Source organism: Zonotrichia leucophrys, chromosome 7 (genome assembly GCF_028769735.1).
Source record: "Zonotrichia leucophrys gambelii isolate GWCS_2022_RI chromosome 7, RI_Zleu_2.0, whole genome shotgun sequence".
In the NCBI taxonomy this organism is placed as follows: Eukaryota; Metazoa; Chordata; class Aves; order Passeriformes; family Passerellidae; genus Zonotrichia; species Zonotrichia leucophrys.
The window spans coordinates 639,726-661,987 of NC_088177.1; the positions used below are offsets into that span (position 1 = coordinate 639,726).

The 22,262-nt window shown below is 53.3% G+C and overlaps 1 protein-coding gene and 1 long non-coding RNA gene across 3 annotated transcripts in view; both read left to right on the forward strand.

Annotated features, from left to right (window-relative positions):
- The first annotated feature begins 688 nt into the window (after window positions 1-688).
- On the forward strand, window positions 689-7,042 carry NR4A2 (nuclear receptor subfamily 4 group A member 2). Of its 2 annotated transcripts, none has more exons than XM_064718714.1 (8): window positions 689-788; window positions 1,969-2,090; window positions 2,215-3,080; window positions 3,882-4,011; window positions 4,095-4,258; window positions 4,649-4,851; window positions 5,261-5,439; window positions 5,517-7,042. In XM_064718714.1, the coding sequence occupies exons 3-8, from the start codon at window positions 2,217-2,219 to the stop codon at window positions 5,771-5,773; spliced, it is 1,797 nt and encodes a 598-aa protein (XP_064574784.1). In that variant the 5' UTR covers window positions 689-788; window positions 1,969-2,090; window positions 2,215-2,216; the 3' UTR covers window positions 5,774-7,042. The 2 variants fall into 2 exon arrangements, with proteins under 2 accessions (XP_064574784.1, XP_064574785.1); XM_064718715.1 differs by having other exon boundaries at window positions 4,095-4,183.
- Window positions 7,043-8,615: 1,573 nt separating this feature from the next.
- LOC135450441 (uncharacterized) overlaps window positions 8,616-22,262 on the forward strand; it is a 62,504-nt gene continuing 48,857 nt past the window's right edge. The window contains exon 1 of the long non-coding RNA XR_010441071.1: window positions 8,616-8,723. This is a non-coding gene — a long non-coding RNA (uncharacterized LOC135450441). The remainder of the gene's footprint in view (window positions 8,724-22,262) is intronic.

The following is a 22,262-nucleotide window of genomic DNA, read 5'->3' on the forward strand; positions in this document are numbered from 1 at the left end:
TGAAAAATATTACAATACATAAATCAAAAAAATCAATACAACATATAAAAGAAAGACAATAATAAAATAAAAGAAAATAAAAATAAAGTTAATAATGAAATAAAAACAAAATACTAAAAGAATCAAATAGACTAAATTCCAGATGGGCAGCAGAAGCGGGGGTACATTGCACTCCTTTTGTGGAGGCGGCCTGGCTCTGTCCCATCCCGGCTCTGTCCCCTGTCCCGGTTCTGTCCCATTCCCTGCTCTGTCCCCTGTCCCGGCTGTGTCTCCATTCCCGTTTCTGTCCCTGCTCTGTCCCATTCCCGGCTCTGTCCCTGCTCTGTCCCCTGTCCCTGCCCTGTCTCCATTCCCGCTCCTGTCCCGGTTCTGTCCCGGGCCGGGGTCGCGGTGGCGCGCGCTATTCCGGGTTTCGCGTCACGGTGACGCGCGCGGGGGGGCGGGGGCGGCACCGCCCTCTATGCAAATGAGGCCACGCCCCCGCCCGGGCGCGTGGCCGGGGCGCGTCCCTCGGCGTGACGTCACCGCTCGGAACCGCACCAAAAGGGCGCGCTGGCGCGCGGGGGGGGCGTGTCCGGGGCGGGCCGCGGGCGGCGCGGATTGGCGGGCGGCGCTGACGCGCGGTGACGCGCGGGGGCTCGCGGCGCACGTTGGTCGGCGGCGGCCGCGGCCACATAAACAAAGGCACATTGCGGGCGGGCACAGTCCGGCCGCCCGCGCCGCCGCCGCCGCCGCTCCGCCCGCCGCCGCTGCCGCTCTTGGATGCGCGCCCCGCGCTCCGCTCCCCGGTGAGTGCCCGGCCCGCCTCCCGCGCCCCCCTCCCGCGCGAGGCTCCCCCGTGCCGTGCCATGCCATCCCGTGCCGTGCCATGCCATCCCGTGCCGTGCTGTGCTGTCCCGTGCCGTGCCAGCTGCTGGCGGTCCCCGGACGGGGACGGGACGGGTGGCGCTGCCCGCGGGCGCGTGTCCCCCGCGGAGCTGCCGTGCCGAGCCGAGCCGAGCCGGGTCCGCCCGGGCTGTCTGGCTGTTACCGCGCCCCGCTCCGGTGCCGGCACCGCCGCCGCGCCGGGAGCCCCGCGCCGCGCCCGCTCTCCCCAGGGACGCGCTACTGCTCCCGCAGGGCGGGGAGAAGGGAACCCGGCAGCCGGTGCCGGTGACAGCCCGCCCGCGGGGAGCCGCCTGCCCGCTTACCGAGAAATAACCCAGACCGAGCCGCCTGCCCGCTTACCGAGAAATAACCCAGACCGAGCCCAGAGCTGCTCCTCGAGGGCGCGGGGCGGCCCTGCCCGGCACCGCTCCCGCTCCCCGCAGGCGGGGCTCCCCCGAGCCGGGCGGAGCGGCGGCGGCTCCGTGTGTCTGTCCCTTCACCGGCGGCTCCGTGTGTCTGTCCGCGCTCCGGCAGCTCCGTGTGTCTGTCCCTCCACCGACCGTCCGTGTGTCAGTTCCCCGCTGGGGCTGCCTGACCGTCGGGTCCGTTTGCCCGTTCTCCGCTCCGGGTCCGTGTGTCTGTCCCCGCACCAGCGGGTTTGTGTGTCAGTCTCCCACCCCTGCTGCCCGATCGGTGGGTCCGTGTGTCAGTGTGTCCGTCCGCTCACTGGCAGGTCCGTGTGTCGGTGTGTCCGTCCGCTCACTGGCCGCTCGGTGTGTCGGTCCGCTCGCCGTCGGGTCCGTGTGTCCGTCCATCCGCTCACCGGCGGGTCCGTGTGTCGGTCCGTGTGTCCGCCTGCTCACTGTCGCGTCCGTGTGTCGGTCCGTGTGTCCATCTGCTCACCGGCTCGTCCTTGTGTCCATCCGCTCACTGTCGGGTCCGCGTGTCGGTCCGTGTGTCCGCCTGCTCACTGTCGGGTCCGTGTGTCGGTCCGTGTGTCCGCCTGCTCACCGTCGGGTCCGTGTGTCCATCCACTCACCGGCGGCTCCGTGTGTCAGTCCGTGTGTCGGTCCGCTCACCGGCGGCTCCGTGTCTCCGCAGCCGTCGCGCCGGGCAGGCTGGAGCCGCCGCCGCGCTCTGAACCCGCGGACCCCTCGCTGCCCGCCGCGCTCCGACGCTGTCCGCCCTCGGCTGCCCCGAAGCCGCCGCTCCCCCGGCTGAAGGTGGGTGCGCTCCGTCCCCGCGGCCCCGGCGGGGCAGGGCGCTCCCGGCGCTCCCGGTGCTCGGCCCCGGTGGCCGGCGCGGGGCGGCGCGGGCCGAGCCTAGCTGCCGCTGTTTCGTTCGCAGCCATGCCCTGTGTTCAGGCTCAGTATGGGTCCTCGCCTCAAGGAGCCAGCCCGGCCTCCCAGAGCTACAGCTACCACTCCTCGGGAGAGTACAGCTCCGATTTCCTGACTCCGGAGTTCGTCAAGTTTAGCATGGACCTCACCAACACCGAGATCACTGCCACCACTTCTCTCCCCAGCTTCAGCACCTTTATGGACAACTACAACACGAGCTACGACGTGAAGCCCCCCTGCTTGTACCAAATGCCCCTGTCGGGACAGCAGTCCTCCATTAAGGTGGAAGACATTCAGATGCACGGCTACCAGCAGCACGGCCACCTGCCGCCCCAGTCCGAGGAGATGATGTCCCACTCGGGCTCCGTCTACTACAAGCCCTCGTCGCCCCCGACCCCGTCCACGCCCGGCTTCCAGGTGCAGCACGGCCCCGTGTGGGACGAGCCCGGCTCCCTGCACAACTTCCACCCCAACTACGTGGCCACCACGCACATGATCGAGCAGCGCAAGACGCCCGTGTCCCGCCTGTCGCTGTTCTCCTTCAAGCAGTCCCCGCCCGGCACGCCCGTGTCCAGCTGCCAGATGCGCTTCGAGGGACCCCTACACGTGCCCATGGGCGCCGAGCCCGCGGGGCCGCACCCCGGCGTGGACGGGCAGCCGTTCGCCGTGCCCGGCGGGCTCCGCAAGCAGCCGCCCATGGCCTTCCCGGGGCTGCCGCTGGGCCCCGCGCCGCAGCTGCTGGACAGCCAGGTGCCCTCGCCGCCGTCCCGCGGCTCGCCCTCCAACGAGGGGCTCTGCGCCGTGTGCGGCGACAACGCGGCCTGCCAGCACTACGGCGTGCGCACCTGCGAGGGCTGCAAGGGCTTCTTCAAGGTGAGCGGGGCCGAGCGGGGCTGCGGGGGGCGGCGGGGCAGCCCGCGGGGCCCGCGGATGGAAATCGGTTAGGACAGAGCAGCGCGTCTGAGCTAACCATGTGGAACGGAATTCCCTGTGGTAAAATTAAGTGATCTCTTTATTTCGCCATCCTGATTGAATAATCTTATCATTTTAAATAGAGGAGGTCTCCAAGGAATGTAAATAATATGAATGCCCACGGATTTGTATTTACCGAGCGTCTCTTTCCCTCCTCTTGGCATATAAAACACGGCTAGGAGCTGCGAGGTTAGCTTGGATGTTAACGCTGTCAATTTTCTCCTGTTAAATGCCCTGGGAAGGGAAAAAAAAAAAAGGAAGGGGGGGGGAGGAAAAGGAAATAAAAGGGGGGAAAAAAGGGAAACTAAATAAAGGGGGAAAGGAAATAAAATTAAAGAGGGAAAAGGGCAAAGGAAATAAAGGGAAAAGAAAATAAATCTAAAAGGTCGAAGAAGAAAAGGGGAAAAGGAAATAATAGAAAGGAAAAATTAAAAAGGGAGAAGAGGAAAAGAGGAAGGGATATAAAGGTTAAAAAGAGGAGAAGTAAAGATAAAAAAATGAAAATAAAATCAAGGGGGAAAATGAAAGCGGGAATTGAAAACGAAGGGGAAAGGGAAGAAAACAAAGCAGAAAAACGGAAAATAAAATAAAGGGGGGGGAAATAAAAATAAAAACCAGGGTGAAAGGCGGTAAAAGCAGCCGCGGGCAGGCGGGACTCGGGGCGCTCCCGGCCGGCTCTGACGCCGCTGCCGCCCGGTGCAGCGCACGGTGCAGAAGAACGCCAAGTACGTGTGTCTGGCCAACAAGAACTGCCCGGTGGACAAGCGCCGCCGCAACCGCTGCCAGTACTGCCGCTTCCAGAAGTGCCTGGCCGTCGGCATGGTCAAGGAGGGTGAGTGTCCGTCCGTCTGTCCGCGAGCGTGTCCGTGCGTCGGGCGCGCCCCGCGGCGCCGCGCTGACCCCCGTCTCTTGCAGTGGTGCGCACAGACAGCCTCAAAGGCCGGCGGGGCCGCTTGCCGTCCAAACCGAAGAGCCCCCAGGAGCCTTCTCCCCCCTCTCCCCCGGTGAGTCTGATCAGTGCGCTGGTGAGAGCCCATGTCGACTCCAACCCGGCTATGACCAGCCTGGACTATTCCCGGGTAAGCGGCACCGAGCTCGCGGAGGGACCCCGCCGCCGCCGCCCGGGGAGGGGGGTCCGGCCCCGCGGCCGTGCGGGGACACGCGAGCCCGCCCGGGGCTCGGCTCGGCTCGGCTCTGCTCTGCCCGCCCGGGGCTCGGCTCGGCTCTGCCGGCACCGGGGGCTCGGCTCGGCCCCGCCCGGGATCGGGCCCCCCGCGCACGGAGAGCGGCGGCCTCGGAGCGCCGTCCCTAATCGAATTAATTGCCCCGGAACATCTAATTTCCTCACCGGTCAGAGAGAGCTTTAATTGTTATCCCAGCCCGCTCCCCGGCCAGCGACGGGGCGAGCAATTTCACGGGTTATAGACTTTAGAGAACCTCATTAAGTGCTTTTTAAAATGAATTTCCAGTTCCAGGCTAACCCCGACTACCAGCTGAGCGGTGACGACACCCAGCACATCCAGCAGTTCTACGATCTCCTGACCGGCTCCATGGAGATCATCCGAGGGTGGGCGGAAAAAATCCCCGGCTTCACCGAGCTGCCCAAGACGGACCAGGACCTGCTGTTCGAGTCCGCCTTCCTGGAGCTGTTCGTGCTGCGCCTGGCGTACAGGTGAGCGGGGCACGGCCGGGAATCACACCCCGTCAAGGTCCACTGGGCTGCCTTTTATTAACTCCTCGGTAATTAGGTGCCTCTTAAATCCTTCCTTTATTGCTCCTCGAGTAATTAGTTGTTTAGATTTTCTCCCCCATCGTCTCCTTTCTTATTATTTTATTTCTTTCCTGCTCTTTCTTGTTCTTTTTTCTCTTTCATTGCATCTTCTCTATTTTATCTTTCTCTCCCCCTCTGTCTTTCTTCCTTTTGCTCATTTTCTCGTTCTTTACTCTTATATTTTGTCTTTCTCTTATCTTTTGTCTTTTTCTTTCTTTTCCTCCGTTTTCTCTCCCTATCTAATTTTCCTCCCTCTCTCATCCCTCCATCCATGCATCAGTTCACTCTGGGGTTGTGCCCTTCCTTGCAGGTCCAACCCCGTGGAGGGGAAGCTGATCTTCTGCAACGGGGTGGTGCTGCACCGGTTGCAGTGCATCCGTGGCTTTGGGGAGTGGATCGATTCCATCGTGGAGTTCTCCTCCAACCTGCAGAACATGAACATCGACATCTCTGCCTTCTCGTGCATCGCTGCCCTGGCCATGGTGACAGGTCAGTGTCCCCCCTGCTGCCCCCTGCCCTCCCTGCTCCCAGCCAGACCCCTGACGTCCCGCACCCTTCTATTGCAGAGAGGCACGGGCTCAAGGAACCCAAGCGGGTGGAAGAGCTTCAGAACAAGATTGTAAATTGTCTCAAAGACCACGTGACTTTCAATAACGGGGGGCTGAATCGCCCCAACTATTTGTCCAAACTCTTGGGGAAGCTCCCCGAACTCCGCACGCTTTGCACGCAGGGGCTGCAGCGCATTTTCTACCTGAAACTGGAGGATTTGGTGCCACCGCCAGCAATAATCGACAAACTTTTCCTGGACACTTTACCTTTCTAAGACTCTTCCCGCACGCTTCCGCTGACCCGAGGAGAAGCTCCACCTGCCTGGAGCTGGTGTGGGCCCAGAGCAGCACCCCTGGGTGCCAGCTCCCACCCGGCCGCTGCTGCCAGCTCCTGCAGGCAGAAGGCGATGGGCATTTTGGCTCTGGGCCATCATGGATGCAGCTCATGGACTACACAAATACCATGGTATAAACTTTTTATTCTCGGCTTCTAAATGAGTTTATGATTAAGGACTTCTGGTGCAAAGACAAGCCTGCCTGGCGGCGCCGGCTCACGCGGGGCCAAACCCAGCGCCGGGGCGACCCAAAGCCTCACCCTCCTAAAGACTAAAGTTTTCTGCAGCAAAAGAAAGCTGTAATATACCCAGACAGACCCCAAACCTTGCGTGGGTGGCGTGGCGTTAATGCAGGCGAAGGCTTGTAAATTTATCAGATGCGGTTTGGCTTTTTTAAAAAAAGAAATAAATTCTTCTGTGCCTATTTATGATGAAACGTGGAAAATAATTCTAAAAAAAAAATAATCAAAAATAAAAGCTAAATGTGTTTGGGAAGAAAAATATTAAAAAAAAAAAAAAGGAGAATTAAAAAAAAAAAGGAAAGAAAACCCAATCTGTCCATACCAGGGAAGCATGACGATTCCAGGGTGACAATGTTATAGGCACTTGCTATTTCAGTAATGTCTATATTCTATAAATAGTATTTCAGACACTATGTAGTCTGGTAGCTTTTATAAAGACTGGTAGTTATCTAAGCTTCAAACATTTTCTCAATTGTAAAATAGGTGGGCACAAGTGTTACCCCCGGAATCCCCCCAAAGGGACACATAGTGTTTGTAAACACCGCCCGACACCCCTTGTTTGTAAGTGTTGTATGTACTGTTGATGTTGATTAAAGAAGAAGTTTATATCTTGATTATTTTGTTGTCTAAAGCTAAACAGATCTTGCATGCAGCAGCTTTTGACTGTTTCCAGAGTGCTTATACTATACATAACTCCCTGGAAATTACTGAGCACTTTGAATTCTTGGTTTGTTTTGTTCCATTTGTTTTTTATGTCTAAAAATTGTCGGTTAATATATTATTTTATGTTCGAGTAATATTTTTAATATTGCCATATTCTGTAGTATTTTTCTTTGTATACCCCGGTTTGGCACACGGGAAAGTCGCTGCCTTTTTTTAATATGGTGTACGACAGTTAGAAACGCGGATTATTATTATTATAATTATTATTATTATTATTTTTTCTCCCGAGAACTCTTTCTTTGAGAAAGACAATTTTAATGTTTACAACAATAAAACATGTAAACGAATCGAATTTCGTCTCCTTTCTGCCGAAGTGCGAAGGCGCTCAGCCAGGGGACAAAAGCCTCTGCCCGTGCGGCGCTCCCGGAGCGGCGATGGCCGGGGCCGCTCCCGCTCGGTGCCGCGGGAGGAAGAGGAGGAAGAGCCGCGGCTCGGAGGTTGGTCCTTCCTTCCCCGCGTTTTAGCGCGCTCGGTCCCCGCCGCAGCCAGATCCTGCATCCCGCGCCATCCATCCGTCCATCCATCCCTCCATCCATCCCTCCGTCCTCCCGCGCCGGCGTTCGCTCAGGCGCATCCCTTCGGCGGGGGCTAATTCCTCAGGAAACACCTTCCGTGGAGGCGTTTAATTCCCAAACCCGCTCCCGCCGCGCCGGAGGGGCTCGGGGGGCAGCGCGGAGCGCAGCGGGTGCGGGATCCGGGCTCCTGCCAAGCTTTGGGTCGGGGCGGCTCTCGGAGCCCCGCGGCACCGGCACCGCGCCCGGGGCATGGGCACCGCGCTCGGGGGCACCAACACCGCGCCCGGAGCCCCGCGGGTCCCGGGACCGGGATGCGCTCACGGGAATCCCGTGTGTGCAGAGGGAGGAGGAACCCAAACTCCGCTGGTTTGTCCAGGGGAATGGAACTTCAGCCTCTGGCCTCGGGAGACAGTACAACGCCCGTGGGAGGGTGAGGGAGGCACGACCGGCATCGCTTTTGCTCCTCTGTGCCTCGCCTTCCCGCGGTGCCCAAAACCCCGCGGACACGGCTGAGGAGCAGCCTCTCCCCGCGGCTGGCGGGCAGCGGCCCGGTGCTGCATCCCTGTCCCGGAGCCGCATCCCCGTCCCGGTGCTGCATCCCCAACCCAGTGCTGCATCCGCATCCCGGTGCTGTATCCCAGCCCGGTGCCGCATCCCTGTCCCGGTGCCGCATCCCCGTCCCGATCCCGGAGCCGCCTCCCCATCCCGGGGTGCCGGGATCGCGATCCGCGGCTCTGCAGCCCCCGGAGCGGGCGAGCCCCGAGTACCCGGTGTGCCGGGGAAGGGGCTTGGCGGCTCGGTCAGGCGAAAACCCCGAGAATGAAGAGTTGTAAACAGGAATGAAAGTCGGTGCTGTGGAGGGACGAGGAGCGGGGCTGGGGCAGATGCGGGTGTTTCCTAACTCATCCCGAGCGGGGTCTGGAGCGCGGGATGGCCACGGAGCTGGAATATGTGTGGGTTCAACCTAAACAGTGCACGTGGAATACAGAGATGCCCTAAATATATATAGAGAGAATACGGACATTCCTTCAATATGCGTAAATAAATATGAAAGTGTAAATGCCTATGCTCTAGAAGGAGTTTAAAACGCAAAAGAAAGACAAAAACCTGTTTATCGAAAGAATTTAACAGCTCGATCCCCCTCTGAACATCCCGCAGCTGCTCCCAATCCCTCCCAGAAATCAGCTGCTCCCACCGCGTTAATCAGCGCCCTTCGCAGCAACTTTTCAATCAGGTTTAACCCTCTGCACCTGGGCAGAGCAGAATTTATCCTTCCCGGGCGGCCCTTCCGCACCTGCCGCGGCTTTTTCTCCTGCTGTACCTGGGTGTACCCGGGTGTGTCCCCGGCGGGACGAGCGGAGGCGCCGACCCGGAGCGAGCGGGCACCGAACACCGGACACGGGCACCGAGGTGGGCTCGGGCAGGGGCTGGGGCTGGGGGCGGGCTGCAGAGGGGGCACAGCCTCTGTACTCCCTGCCTTCCTGCCTTTCGCAGGCTCCGGGAATGCTGAGCGCTGTGCAGAGACATTGGGGAAAAAGGTTCAGAATGCGAGCTCAAGGCAGAATGTGGAGCTGAAGGAATGGTTTTTTAACTGGCGGTATCAATGGGAGGATTTATTAAAAGGTTTCGCTTCTCCAGGCTTGCAATATTCCAGATCAATAGCTATCTTAATTATTTCAGCCGTGCGCTGCTGCTGGAATTTGTTACTGCTCGTTCTGCTGGGCTCGTGTGAGGAGCAGCCAGACCCATCCTGGTTTGTTCCTCGCAATTCCAGGTTTTGTGGCTCCTTACCGACCCGCTGGGCTGGTTCGAACCCAACTTTCTGTTTTGCTCAGGCTGATTTGTGTGGAGTTACTCCGAGGTGTAAGGGTGGAGAGCGTTTGCTGTGTCTGGAGTCACGCTGGTGCACACACGGGAGTGTCCCTGCTCCTCCCCAGAGCTGGGCACCTTCCTCCTCCTGCCGAGGAGGTTACACCGAGGCACAATTCCCCCAAAATGTGCCGACATTTCCAAACCTGACAGAGGAACCGGGGCTGGGTTGGGGCCAGGTGTGCGCTGCTCGCCCTGCCCGCTGTGCTCTGCAATCCCAGCCGCGTTTTCCGAGGCTCTGGACGATGTGATGGTGCCCTGGCTGTGTTGGGCTCCGAGTGCCACCAAAGCGGGCTGGCAGCACTGCCGGGGAGGTGCGTGCTGCTCCTGCAGAGGAGCTGCCCCGGTGGGAGCTTTGCTGCTTTGGGAATGCAGCAGCAGCAGCCCTCGCTCTCGCTCCCTGCCCCATCATCCTCACCTGTGTGTCCCTGCCCCATCATCCTCACCTGTGTGCCATGGGCACTGCAAGCAGCTGGCAGAACTCACGGCCGGGGTATCCAGAGCTGGGAAATTCACATTTTATGTGATTTTACCCTCCTGGCTTTTCTGCAGTGTGAGAAACCCCAGGACTGGCTGCATGCAAAAGCGCCTCGGATGCACCTGTAGCTGATTTTTTATGTATAAGTAAACCCCGTGCTGCATAATCTGCACTTGTGAAACGTTAGCCCTGAGTAACCCCTGCAGCTGGGGATGGTGCAGAGGGAGATGTTGGTATTCATGAATGTTTTGACATATTTGACATTTCCTATATGGTGTGCATTCTCTGCTTTCCTGATTTCCTCCTGTCTCTGCTCCCCTGGTTGAGCAGGGAAGAGTTTCCCTCTCTGGTGCTGTGGCACAATGTGGAGAGGCTGCAGCTTCGTGGGTTTGTTTGTTTTCTTAATTTATCTCATTTAAAAGTATATGCTGATCAAAGCAGTGGCACTATTGCATTTTGGTGGGATTGTTGCATTTTAACAGGGTTAAATGCTGAGGAGAAATCTGCCTTTGGACCAGTGTGAGCAGCACCTTTCATTGAACAGGCCTCCTGTCTAGTCATAGAATTCCTAATTTTTATTCAAATCTTTGATTCTCAGTCAGACACCAAACCTCATTTGTAATTTTGGGCCCACCATTGGGATGAGAATGTCCTCAGCAAACCTCAGGTGTTTTGGTCGCTTCAGCCTCTCCTCCTCAGCTCCCCATTTACAGCTGAGCTGCTCTGGTGAGTGGAGGAGTTCAATGCAATGAATGTTCCTGCTGAGGAGAAGGGGTGTTTGGCCAGGTTTGAGTGTGGGCACTCAGCTTTTCTGTGGGGTCACTGGGGTGGCTGTGGCAGCCCTGGGTGTGCTGTGTGGGCTGGGCTGATTCAGCTCTGCTCAATTAATTAATGGCTTTGATAGGATGGCTCTGCTCTACAGCACTGGCAAACCCAGATTTGTGTGCCTGACTGAAGGCACAGGGACCTGCATGTGTTAATAAACACTATATAACGTTACTGGGCTCACTTTTCTTGACTGATTTGTTGTCAGGGATGGCAAACACAGCATTGGGAGAGCAGGAACCTGCAGGGTCCATGGCTCAGGGCTGGCTGCTCCTGCCTCAGGGCGTTTGGGGTTTGTCCCTGCACTCAGGGAAGGTCCAGGACTGTTTTCAGAGTATAGCCTTTCCCTAAAGCTGCCATTAAGTGACTCTCATTTTATATTTTTTTTATTTTCTTGTAAAATTGGGTATTTCCCTGGTGTGTCCAGAGAGTAGGGATGTGATTTTTGAGTGATGTGATTCCTGAGTTATGTGACTTCCAGTATCTGGCCATGAATTTTGCGGCCATAGGCGTGTGAGGATGTGGCGTCAACAAACTGCTGGAACTCAGGGCTGGTCAGCACAGCATCACAACATTTATATAAATATTTATAAAGTGTAAATGATGGAGGGTCCCAAAGGACAGCACCCCAAGTTCATGTATTCATGATATTTGTGTAATGGATAATCTCCTGTGTAACAGGGAGCACAAAGAAGGACAATAAAACACACTTGGGCCTATTACAAATTAATTTCAAGTCGTATGCTGATGTCTTTTCTCCTGAAAACCTCTGAAAAGGATTCTTTGTGCTAATTCCTGAAGATGAACCTTATAGAACTGAAAGAATTGTTACATTTTTATTTCCTTGCATTCCCTGACACAAACAAATACAGTTCATGTGTTCACAATGCTTTCCTCATCTGTAAGTGAGCAGCAGGGCCAGGACGAGAAATGCATATTCCATAAAACACATTTGGGCTAGAGTTGTATTTTTTGATAGATTTGCAAACAAAATATGATTTAATGACAAAGTTACCAGGAGCAAGTCCCTGCTGTTAGTGAGGTGGTGCTAAAATGAATTCCAAAGCTCTGCTCTCTGCCTTTGGAGATGTTTTAGAGGAGAAAGCTGCAGGTTCAGTGACCAGGGGCTGCAGAGAAACCCTTGGCCCTGCAATCCCAGCAGTGCCTGTGCCATGGGGAGCTGGAGCAGGGATATTTTCATTTTCTGCAGGGATCAGAGGCTGTGCAAGCCCTGGGAGCTCTCCCAGGTGTCTGTGCTTCCAGCAGGGAATCCTGGCTTTGTGCATCCGGCCCCAGCTCCTCCCCAGGCTTATTAATAATATTTAATGGGGATTTATACTGTGGAGATCTTCCTTTAGGGAAAGGGAGAAGTAGACCAGGAGCTGCTTGTTTTGGTGCAGAAGATGCCATGTTGTGGCACTGAGTGCTCCAGGCTGAATTGCAGCCCAGAGCTGGGAGTCCAGCTGGGAACAGGCTGGGAATCCAAGGCAGGGTCCCACCAAATCCTCTCTGAAAAAGGAACTGAAAAGGGGGCACTTTTCCAGCTCTGAGACTCCTTTGTGACCCTGCTGACTGTGTGCAATGGGGAGTGGGGATGTGCTCTGGGTGAGGCAGTGACTGCAGAACCAGGGCTGGACCAGAGCCAGAGCTGCAGAACCAGGCTCTGGGGTGCCTGAATCTGGGACAGAGGCAGTGTTCCCTCTCCTGGTGAGCCCCCCTGGCCCTGCAGGACCCTCTCCTGCCTGTTTGCCCCAGCCAGGGCTCTGCAGTGCAGCAGGGCTGGCAGTGAGGGTGACCCTGCCCTGCTGCACTCGAGGGACATTGCCAAGTGCTTTTCCATGGGTTCTGCTGGGCCAGCAGCTCTCTGTGAGGATATTTCTCAGGATCTGATTGCAATGAGAAATGCAGTTCAGGTGTGGCCACCTCCAGCCCATGGAGAGCCCTTGCTGCCAGTCCTGACCCCCTGGCAGAGCTGATTTAAATGGAAGGGTTAACTCAGCTCTGAGTGCGCCGGGGCAGAAATGTAGAATTTTACTCACTGAAAATTCCCATTTTACTCGATTGGAAAGACCTGTTCTCAAACCCTGCTCAAGCTGCAAACAGGAGTGATCTTGAGAGTCCTCCTGATCCTTCCTGGATGTTCCTCTGCTCCATAAATAACAACCAGCCCTCTCTGCCACCACGTTTGGCATGGCTGGGAGTGCTGTGCTGCAAGGTGCAGGGCACAGCTGGGGGAGCCTGCAACAGGTGCATGTGTGATTGGTCTCATGTGGTTGTTTCTAATTAATGGCCAATCACAGTCAGCTGGCTCGGACAGAGAGTCTGAGCCACAAACCTTTGTTATCATTATTTTCTTTTCTATTCTTAGCCAGCCTTCTGATGAAATCCTTTCTTCTATTCTTTCAGTATAGTTTTAATGTAATACATATCATAAAATAATCAATCAGCCTTCTGAAACATGGAGTCAGATCCTCATCTCTTCCCCAATCTGAAAACTCCTATGAACACTCACACAGGCTGGCTGCTGCCTGCCCTGCAGGATGGATGCCTGAGTGACTTAACTCTTGGATAAAGGGAATGCTCTCCCTTCAATTGTCTGTGTTTTAATTTTAGTTTTCCCTGCCATGGCAGGAGTTAGTCTCACGTGTCAGAGGCTGTTTCCACAATTATGGTTTGCCTAATGGTCCTTTTGTTATAATTCATAGGCTAATAGAAGTCAGAGATGGAAAAGACCTGTTAGATTATGGAGTCAGTGCCCTGCAAACGCAGGATATAATTTCCAGGATAGAGGATGTACTGGGTATTATTAAATAGATTTTACACTTGATCTTAGCTAAATTATGGTTAGGAGTCATTGGATTCCTGAATGGTGCGATAACAATGGCATAATTTCAGGTGTTGGGAGAGCACATCTGTATTTAAGTTTACTGTGTGGCATTTCTCTGCCTTGCCTCTAGATGTGCCTGATTTCCAAAGGGAAAAATAGAGTTTTTGCGGGTATTCAGTTTTTTGTGGCACTCAGTTTTTGGAGTGCCCACTCTGATGACGTAGATTCGACCCACGGCACCAATCTGACCCGCAGTTATTTTGGGTGCTGCTCTCATCTGCTCCTGCCATAATTAATTCCTTGTGTAATTGCTCTGTGAGGGAGGCAGCCTGGCCGCTCTGCTGGCGAAAACAGCCGTCATCAAATCTGTGGGAAAAATTGGAACACAAACACGAGCCTCGCAAAGGCCGGGCAGCGAGCGCGGGGATTTTGCAGAGACGGAACCGGAGAAGTAGAAATTATTGCAGCAATAGTTTTTTGTACTTTCCAGCCTCGTGCATGCTGAAATAGAGGCCTGTAACGCACTGTTTACAGCGTTTTTCTTCCTGGGAGTGTGGCTGCAGGAGCCCTGCTGAGCCCAGGGGCATTGTCTGGGACTTACATTGAGCACAAAGCCCATTAGATGGATCAAAATGCAACTTGTAAAGCAATGTATTGGAGCCTTTTCTTTCCAAAGTGAGCAGAGCTGTTGGTGCCTGGGCTCCAGGAGGGGATGCTCCTGCTCAGGGCAGGGCTTTGGAACACAAGGGCTTCATGGTCCCTCCCAGCCCAAACCCCTCTGTGACACACGGAGCCTGAAGGCATTCTCAACTTTCATGCTTGTGGTCCATGGAAATGTAAACTTTTCCTCCTGAGTGGGTCAGTGCAAAACCAGAAGGGGGTTTAGGATGTCCCCATCATTTAGGCTGGATCAGTGCAAAACCAGAAGGGTTTTTAGGATGTCCCTATGATTTTGGCTAGATCAGTGCAAAACCAGAAGGGTTTTTGAGATGTCCCTATGATTTCAGCTGGATCAGTGCAAAACCAGAAGGGTTTTTGAGATGTCCCTATGATTTTGGCTGGATCAGTGCAAAACCAGAAGGGTTTTTGAGATGTCCCTATGATTTCAGCTGGATCAGTGCAAAACCAGAAGGGTTTTTGAGATGTCCCTATGATTTCAGCTGGATCAGTGCAAAACCAGAAGGGTTTTTGAGATGTCCCTATGATTTCAGCTGGATCAATGCAAAACCAGAAGGGTTTTTAAGATGTCCCCATGACTTAGGCTGGATCAATGCAAAACCAGAAGGGGTTTTTAGGGTGCCCCCACGGTTTAGGCTTTCCTGCAGTTTCTGTGGGGTGTTTGTGTTTCGCACAGAGGGGTTTGTTAAAGTGCATTATTCCCGTGCTGCCGGCAGCCTGTGCTGTGTCTGTGCTCCCCATTCCCGTTTCCGTCCCTGGCTCCGCAGGCACCGGGCAGGAGCAGAGCCCGGACAGGGCAAGGGGAGCCTCACCTGCCATTCACGGCGATTCCCTGCTCCGTGCCGGCACACGAAGGGTGCAGCACATCCCATCCCATCCCATCCCCCTGGGCAGCAGGAGCTCCAGCCCGCACCGTGCCCTTTACCTGTCACAGCACATCGGGGCTGAGCCGCTCCCCGGGCTCCTGCAGCTCCGCAGCCGCAGCGAGAGCAGCCCCGGGGCACGGGCTGGAAACGGGATAGAAATGGGATGGGAACGGGATGTGTGTCCTGGGGACACGGACAGCAGGGCTGCGGTGTGACCGTGCTCACAGGGGGTTTCGGATTTGGGAAGAGACGAGGATCTGACTCCATGTTTCAGAAGGCTGATTTATTATTTTATTATATATATTATATTAAAGCTATACTAAAGGAATAGAAGGAAAGGTTTCATCAGAAGGTTAGCTAAGTTAAGAATAGAAAAGAATGATAACAAAGGCTTGTGTCTCAGACTCTCTGTCCGAGCCAGCTGACTGTGATTGGCCATTAATCACAAACATCTAAGATAGGCTAATCAAAGATTTACCTGTTGCATTCCACAGCAGCAGATAATCGATGTTCACATTCTGTTCTGAGTTCTCAGCTCTGAAGACAAATCCTAAGAAAGGGTTTCTGTTAGATGTCTGCCAAACATGGCATGCAGAAGGCCTTCCTGCTCCTCCTCCTGCACGAAACCACACCAATGCAATGCGACGTTAAGTCATTTCCTGTTGGTCCCGAGAGTGGCATCAAGGATGTGGTGGGATAAGGACATTGGTGGTGGCATCTGTGGGGGCTCAGACACCTCCAGAAGGACAGAGCCTCGTCCTGGAGCTGGTTTTGGAGGGAACAAAAAAAAGTTTAGGAAGCACTAAGAGCCCAAATTAACATTCTAGCTTGCAGTTTATTAATATGAATAGGGGCTCTTTTTTCTAACTTTAAAAATGTAAACTTGCCAAAAATTAGGGATCTTAATATGTTTTTTTTGCTCCCTCGCAAAGTATTGGGAGTGAAGGGAGGTGATGCATCGGTGTGGATTTGTCCCAACACCTCCTGACATGGAGAGCAGTCCAGTGGATCACCAAAAATTAACATCCCCAGACACAAAAATCCTCTTGCAGTGACATGGTCTCCAGCTCCTTTCCCACTTTGTCTTGTGCTTTGATAAAAACTTCAATTTGTTGTGCCTAATGAATATTCGTGTCCTTTTGATGCTCACAACCCATTCTACAGCACATTGCTGTCGCTGCAAAGCACAGACAAACTCTCTAGTAGTTCCATGGCCAGCTTGTGGAAATTCCTGGTGCAAAGTGACGTGTCCTTTCACGTCAAAACAATTCTCAGCAGAGTGCTGCTCCTCAGAGGACTGAAATCTGAGTAATGAGAGATTCCAGGTTTGCAAAGGCAGGCGCCCTAAAGGAATGCAGGTCACAGAAACCCCTTCTGAGGGGCTGAATTTGGGGTGAGGGGGCAGGAAAGGCTCTCTGCAGGCAGGGCTGGGGCTCAGGGGGTTATGGGGAGATTCCTGTGGGATATTTCCATGCTGGAACTAAGGGAGCAGGGAGCTGAAATATTCCTGGGCTAGCAAAGGAATGGCCTGGCCACCTCCTTCAGCTCAGTGGAAAAGGACACGAATTAAAAAATGGGGTTATTTGTTGGTTTTGTGGGGATTTTTTATTGTTTGTTGGTTGGTTTTTATGGGCCAAAAAATGAGGTTATTTATTGTTTTGCGGGGATTTTTTATTGTTTGTTGGTTTGTATGGGCAGGGCCACCTTCCACTGTCCCAGGGTGCTCCAAGCGCTGTCCAGCCTGGCCTTGGGCACTGCCAGGGATACAGGACAGCCAGCTGGGACTCTGCTCTGTCCCTGTGTCTGTCCTGCAGGGTCACTTTGTCCGTGTGTCTGTCTGTCCTGCAGGGTTTGGAGCCCACCTGAGCAGGCACAGAGCTGTCATTCCCAAAATGTCCCATGTCACTGTCCAGCAGAATTTGGAGATTTATCCGCAGTGCCGAACTGGAGCAGGAACAGGAATTTTCCAGCTCCTTGGCCTCTGGAACAGATTCTCTGCAGAGGAACTAAATACAAACCAGGCATGGATTAACGAGGCAGATCTGAGTCTCAGTTTCCCCAGCCCAGACCATGGCAGACCCACTCTCCCCTTTGACTCGTGGTGCCCTCAGTGCAGCCCCTGCCTGTCTGGGGTTTTGGAGGAGCCTGGAGGGACCTGGCCATGTCCCAGTGCAGCTCCCACCGTCCCCATGCCCACCTGGTGATGCTCGGCCTGGCTGGAGCTCTGGGAACACAGGGAACATTGGGAACAGAGGGAACACTGCTGCTCCTGGGTTTGGGGTGGGCACAGGCTCCCTGCAGCCCCCCAGGAGCAGCTCCAGCTCTGAGCACCCCGCTCCCCCTGCCAGAACACATTTAATGCTGGTGCTCCATAAAAGATCATTTCTCTGCAGGCAGGATGAGCGCATGGGATGAGAGCGGGTCCATATGTATAACCCAGGCACGGTTATTCCTACCATTACAGGGAAGGCAGTGATAATTACCATGGCAATTTGCTGCTTTATGGATGAGAGTTCTTCAAATAGATGCAGGAATATCTCCTCTCTGTCTCTGTGTCCTTATGTTTAGCTTTTCTCCCTGATAAAGGTTCCGCGGCAAACGTTTTAAGGAAATTGGAGGTGCTTACTGGAAAGCCTCCTCTTTAAAAATGTTATAACATTTTTCACTAGTCATGGAAGCAGCCAAATAAAAAATTGTCCTTAAGAGCCCCCAAATCCTATTGCATGGGCAAGGGGCTCTTGGGAGGGAACCAAATGGGGGAAAGTCTCCAAATGCATTATTGTCCTCTGGGCTGGTTGGAGTGAGCTGGGGCTCTTCCAGGGGTCATTCCCTGTTCCCTGGGGCTTGCTGAGCTTCCAGGGTCATTCCCTGGGCTGGTCATCTCCTGGCCTTGGTCCGAACCTTCTCCTGGCTCCCTTTCCCTGGGAAGGGCTGCCTTGGGCACGGGTGGGTCCCTCAGTGTGATGGTGTTCACAGGGGTCTCAGGGTGAGGGGAGAGATGAGAGCTGACTCCATGTTTCACAAGGCTGATTGATTATTTTATTATATATATTACATTAAAACTATACTAAAAGAATAGAAGAAAGGATCTCATCAGAAGGCTGGCTAAGAACAGAAAAAGAAAGAATGAATAACAAAATCTTGTGGCTCGGATTCTCTGTCTGAACCAGCTGTGATTGGCCATTCATTAGAAACAACCCCATGAGCCCAATCCCAGATGCACCTGTTGCATCCCACAGCAGCAGATAACCATTGTTTGCATTTTGTTCCTGAGGCCTTTCAGCTTCTCAGGAGGAAAAACGCTCAGGAAAGGATTTTCCATAAAATGTTTTCTGCGACACCTCAGTGCCAGGGGCTCCTCTGGATTTGCCTCCTGACCCAGCCTCCTTCCCTCCCGGCCCCAAAGAACATCAATGCCAAGAGGGAAAATCAGTTGTGCCCACACAGAGGTCAATGGGACGTGGAAGTGCTTATTTACCAGAAGAATTGATTCATCAAGTGAATTATTCAGTAAAGATGGCGAAATTAATTGAATCACATGTTTTAACAAATGGGATCTGACTGGTTTTATTGTGTGTGTTCAGGGACCAGCAGTGGCTCTGCCTTCTGATCCAGGTTCCCCTGCTCAGTTGCTCGGTGAGAGAAATTTGGATTTTTTAGAATTTTACTCCTTGCTCTTAACTTTGTAGAAATCAGCATTATGTCTTTCAGTTAACAGCAATCCTGGAATTGAGGTATTTTAGCTACAGGTAAATTTGACTTAGGGTGTGATTAAACCATTTGAGGGGAGGCTGATTTGGATGTTTTTGCATTGAGGGACTCAATCAAATCAGTTCAATGTTGTGCCAATTCAGAGCCATTTCTTTAGGGAAAAGTGGGCAAATGCTTTTTGAAATGCATTTATAGGCAAGCCTGAGTCCTTTGCTTTTGTTCCTGGGTAAGGAAGGGGTTGTCTCCTCAAGTCTCAGCAATGCAATGTTTGTGCTTTAATCTGGATTTATTCAGCCCCCCTGCAGCACTCAGGTCAGTGCTGCTGTGTCCCAGGGGTGGTGTGGCTGCCCTTGGGTGTCCCATCCTGAGCAAAGCATTCCAGCCCAAACCATTCCATGGCTGCAGCATTCCTAATTGGTACGAGTTTGCTTTCTCCAGGCCTGCTTTATATTTAAAAAGTGATTTTCCCTCTTTGTTGTTCGAATCCAGCTCTGATTTCCTTAAAGATTTTCAGTGGATTGTAGCACCAGAAAGACAAATCTGTTAGGTCAACTTTGATTACATTGGGGAGCCATATTCCATTATATAATTCACTGGGGTCTGCACTACTCTTAAAGGAAAATATAAAGCTCCCTCAAATGTCAGGGTTTGATAGATTCAGAATGCAGCCCCTCCAAACTCCATTAGGCCTCCTAATCTCTGCATCTCCTCGTGTTCCTCCCACCCAGGGCTCGGCTCCTCCTCGGAGGCGCTTTCCCAGCAAACTCTGGTGATTTCATCCTGCCTCCATGGAGGGAAACTCACAGGGAGCGTCGGGGTGGCTCCTTTGTTTTCTCCCATTTAAAGATAAACCAATTTTTTTAAATGAAATGTATATCTACATCCAATATACATTTGTTTTATATCGAATGTGTAATGCAAAGCACAAGAGCACCAAGAGGTGAGTGCAGAACCGTGCAGACCAAGGGCAGGTGTGGCTCAAAGGGTCTCAGCACAAAGGAGTTCTCCAGCCCTGGCAAATGGATCAGGTGGAATTGCAGGAACACTGGGAATGCTTCAGAGTTGTAAACTTTGTAAAGTTTAATCATTAATGATCTGGATAGGGAATAAGGGGAAAAAATAAAATAATGCACAAAAGGAGCATTTGAAGCTGAGAGGAGGGAAATTCTGCAAATTTAATTTGTAGTTTTAACAAAGTGCAACTTTTCCCAAAATAACAAAGCACTGCCTGCTAACTGCCCACAGAACTGAGAGCACCTGATGGGTTTGGGTGTGTGCTGTCCTTGCTGTGACCAGCTTTGGGAATTGTCCTGGCACTGCCCAGGGCCAGGCTGGATGGGCTGGGAGCAGCCTGGCACACTGGGAGGTGTCCCTGCCATGGATGGGTGGAATAAATGGGATTTAAGGTTCCTTCCCAGTCTGGGATTCTGTGGGTCAGAAGTGTGGCCTCCCATACACAGAGTGAGCCAGTTAATAAATAATAAATAATAATTAATATAATCATTAATTAGAAGATAAATAATTAGAACAATGTGTGTAGCCAGTACCAGAAGGGACCTTGGGGTGAAGCTGTGAGTGACTTTTAGCAGAACAGGGGAGATGTTTGTCTGACAGCTTTGCTGTACCCTGATTTAGGAGCAGGCTAATGACGGGTGAGGTGAGCCTGGGCTGCAGCGTGGCTGTGCTGTTTATTCCACAATTGGAATAAAACCGTGCTCTGTTTACTCCACAATTCCACAATGACCAATTGGAATTGGTCGTTTCCACAGTTGTGTTTGATAGAGAGGGAAAGTTTTGCACAGTTTGTCGCGGCTGTGCTTTGCTTTTCCTGCGCTGGGGAGCAGAATCCCAGCGAGTTTGGGGTGGGAGGGAGCTCAGAGCCCACCCATGGCAGGGACCCCTTCCCCTGGAGGATGCTGCAGCCCTGCTGCCTGCGCTTGGGGAGCAGGAGCGTGTCGTCACAGCTAAATCTGTTCTGTGTGTGCCAACTGCCAGCTCCTGAGCTGTGTAATTACCAGTTCAGGATGGAGCTGAGAGTCACAGAACAGCTTGGGCCCCTCTGCTGGTGCTCAGGGCCATGTGTGCTGCTGACAATTCCTCATCTCTGCTCCACTGAGACCTGTCCCTGCTGCTCTGGGCACTCCTGGGCACTGCTGGTGCTCCCTGGCATCCCCAGCACTGAGGCTGTCCCTGTCCCCATGCCCAGCAAAGGGTTTTTACCATATAACCAAAATATATATATATATAGGATATATATATATCTCCAATATATATATATATTTCCAATATATATATATATTTTGGAGATATCTATGTATGTATCTATCCATCCATCTATCCATCTATATATATATATATGGATATGTATGGATATATATATATAAATATATCTCCACCTGCCAGGGTTATTAGGACACGAGAGAAGGGGTTATGGAATGACTGCCCCTGGCCCTGCAAGCAAACAGCCCAATCTTGGGGGCCTTTTCTGGTGCAAGCTGACTTTAAATCGCAGGGAAAAGACAATTTTTCTCTTTAAGGAGCTCGAGGCAGGCTCTTGTGCTGGGTAATGATGAAGGAAAGGTTTGGTTTGGCTGCCCTGGTTTCCAGCCCTGTCTAAATGTCACAGCAGCAGCATCCCAGCCTGGCCTGGGCTGAAGGGACCTTAAAACTCCTTCAGCTCCAGCCCCCTGCCACGGGCAAGGACACTTTGCAGCAGGCCAGGAGCCTCGTGCTGCGTGAGGAATCTCTGTGAGATTTGTGAGGAGAGTGATGCTAAAGCTGTCCTTTGTTCTCTGCGTCTCATCCTCCCGATATTTCATTAGTGGCATTTCCTTTTCCGTGACAAACACGTGCTGGAGAGTTCTGGGGACACCCTGGACGTTTTTGGTTTGAATTACAGGTGAATCTCTCTGAAACCAGGGAGGTTTGCAGTGCCCATGCCTGGAGGTGTGCAGGGAATTCTGGAGGTGGCACTCAGGGCTGGGGACAGGGTGGGCACAGCTGGGGCTCCATGGGCTGGGAGGGCTTTTCCAGCCTCAGAGATCCTGGGAAAAGAGCTGAGAACAGCCTCTTCTTCCTCCTTGTGATCATCATCCTCCTCCTCCTTCTTTTTCCCCTTTCTACCTCCCTTCACATGGAAAAGGCACCAAAAGCAGGAGAGTGCTCAAAAGGGTTTTTCTCTCGGCTCTGAGATCTGTCAGATCGAGGAGAGGTTGTGAAAAGGTGCCTGCCTGTGTAAACTCCATCCTGGAGGCTTCAGGTGGGCCTGAGCCTTGTTTGAGCTCTGTGCCCAGGAGTGAATCCCATCCTGGATGTTATTAAAAGTTTCCCTCCTTACCTGTGGCACGGCTCGCAGCCAACGATGGCTTAAACCTCCAAAGTAATAAAGAGAGAGGAATTGGAGTGGTGTGGAAATCTCTGCTCCTGCAGGAAAACCCACGGCAGCCCCCGCTGGATCTGCATTGCGCTGACCCACAAGCACTGCCTGCACACGGAGGTGGAATTGGGCGTTAATTAAACCATTCCAGGGAATGATGGTGCTCAAATAAAACCGCAGAAATATCAGAGAGGCTGAGAGCACGTGGCATTTGCTCTGTCTGCAATCCTTGTGGTTCCTGAGCTGGCAATGCCTGTTATCACCCTTGCCAGCAGTCCTGCACCACTGGGGTACGTGGCTGCTGATAGGCAGGGCATAA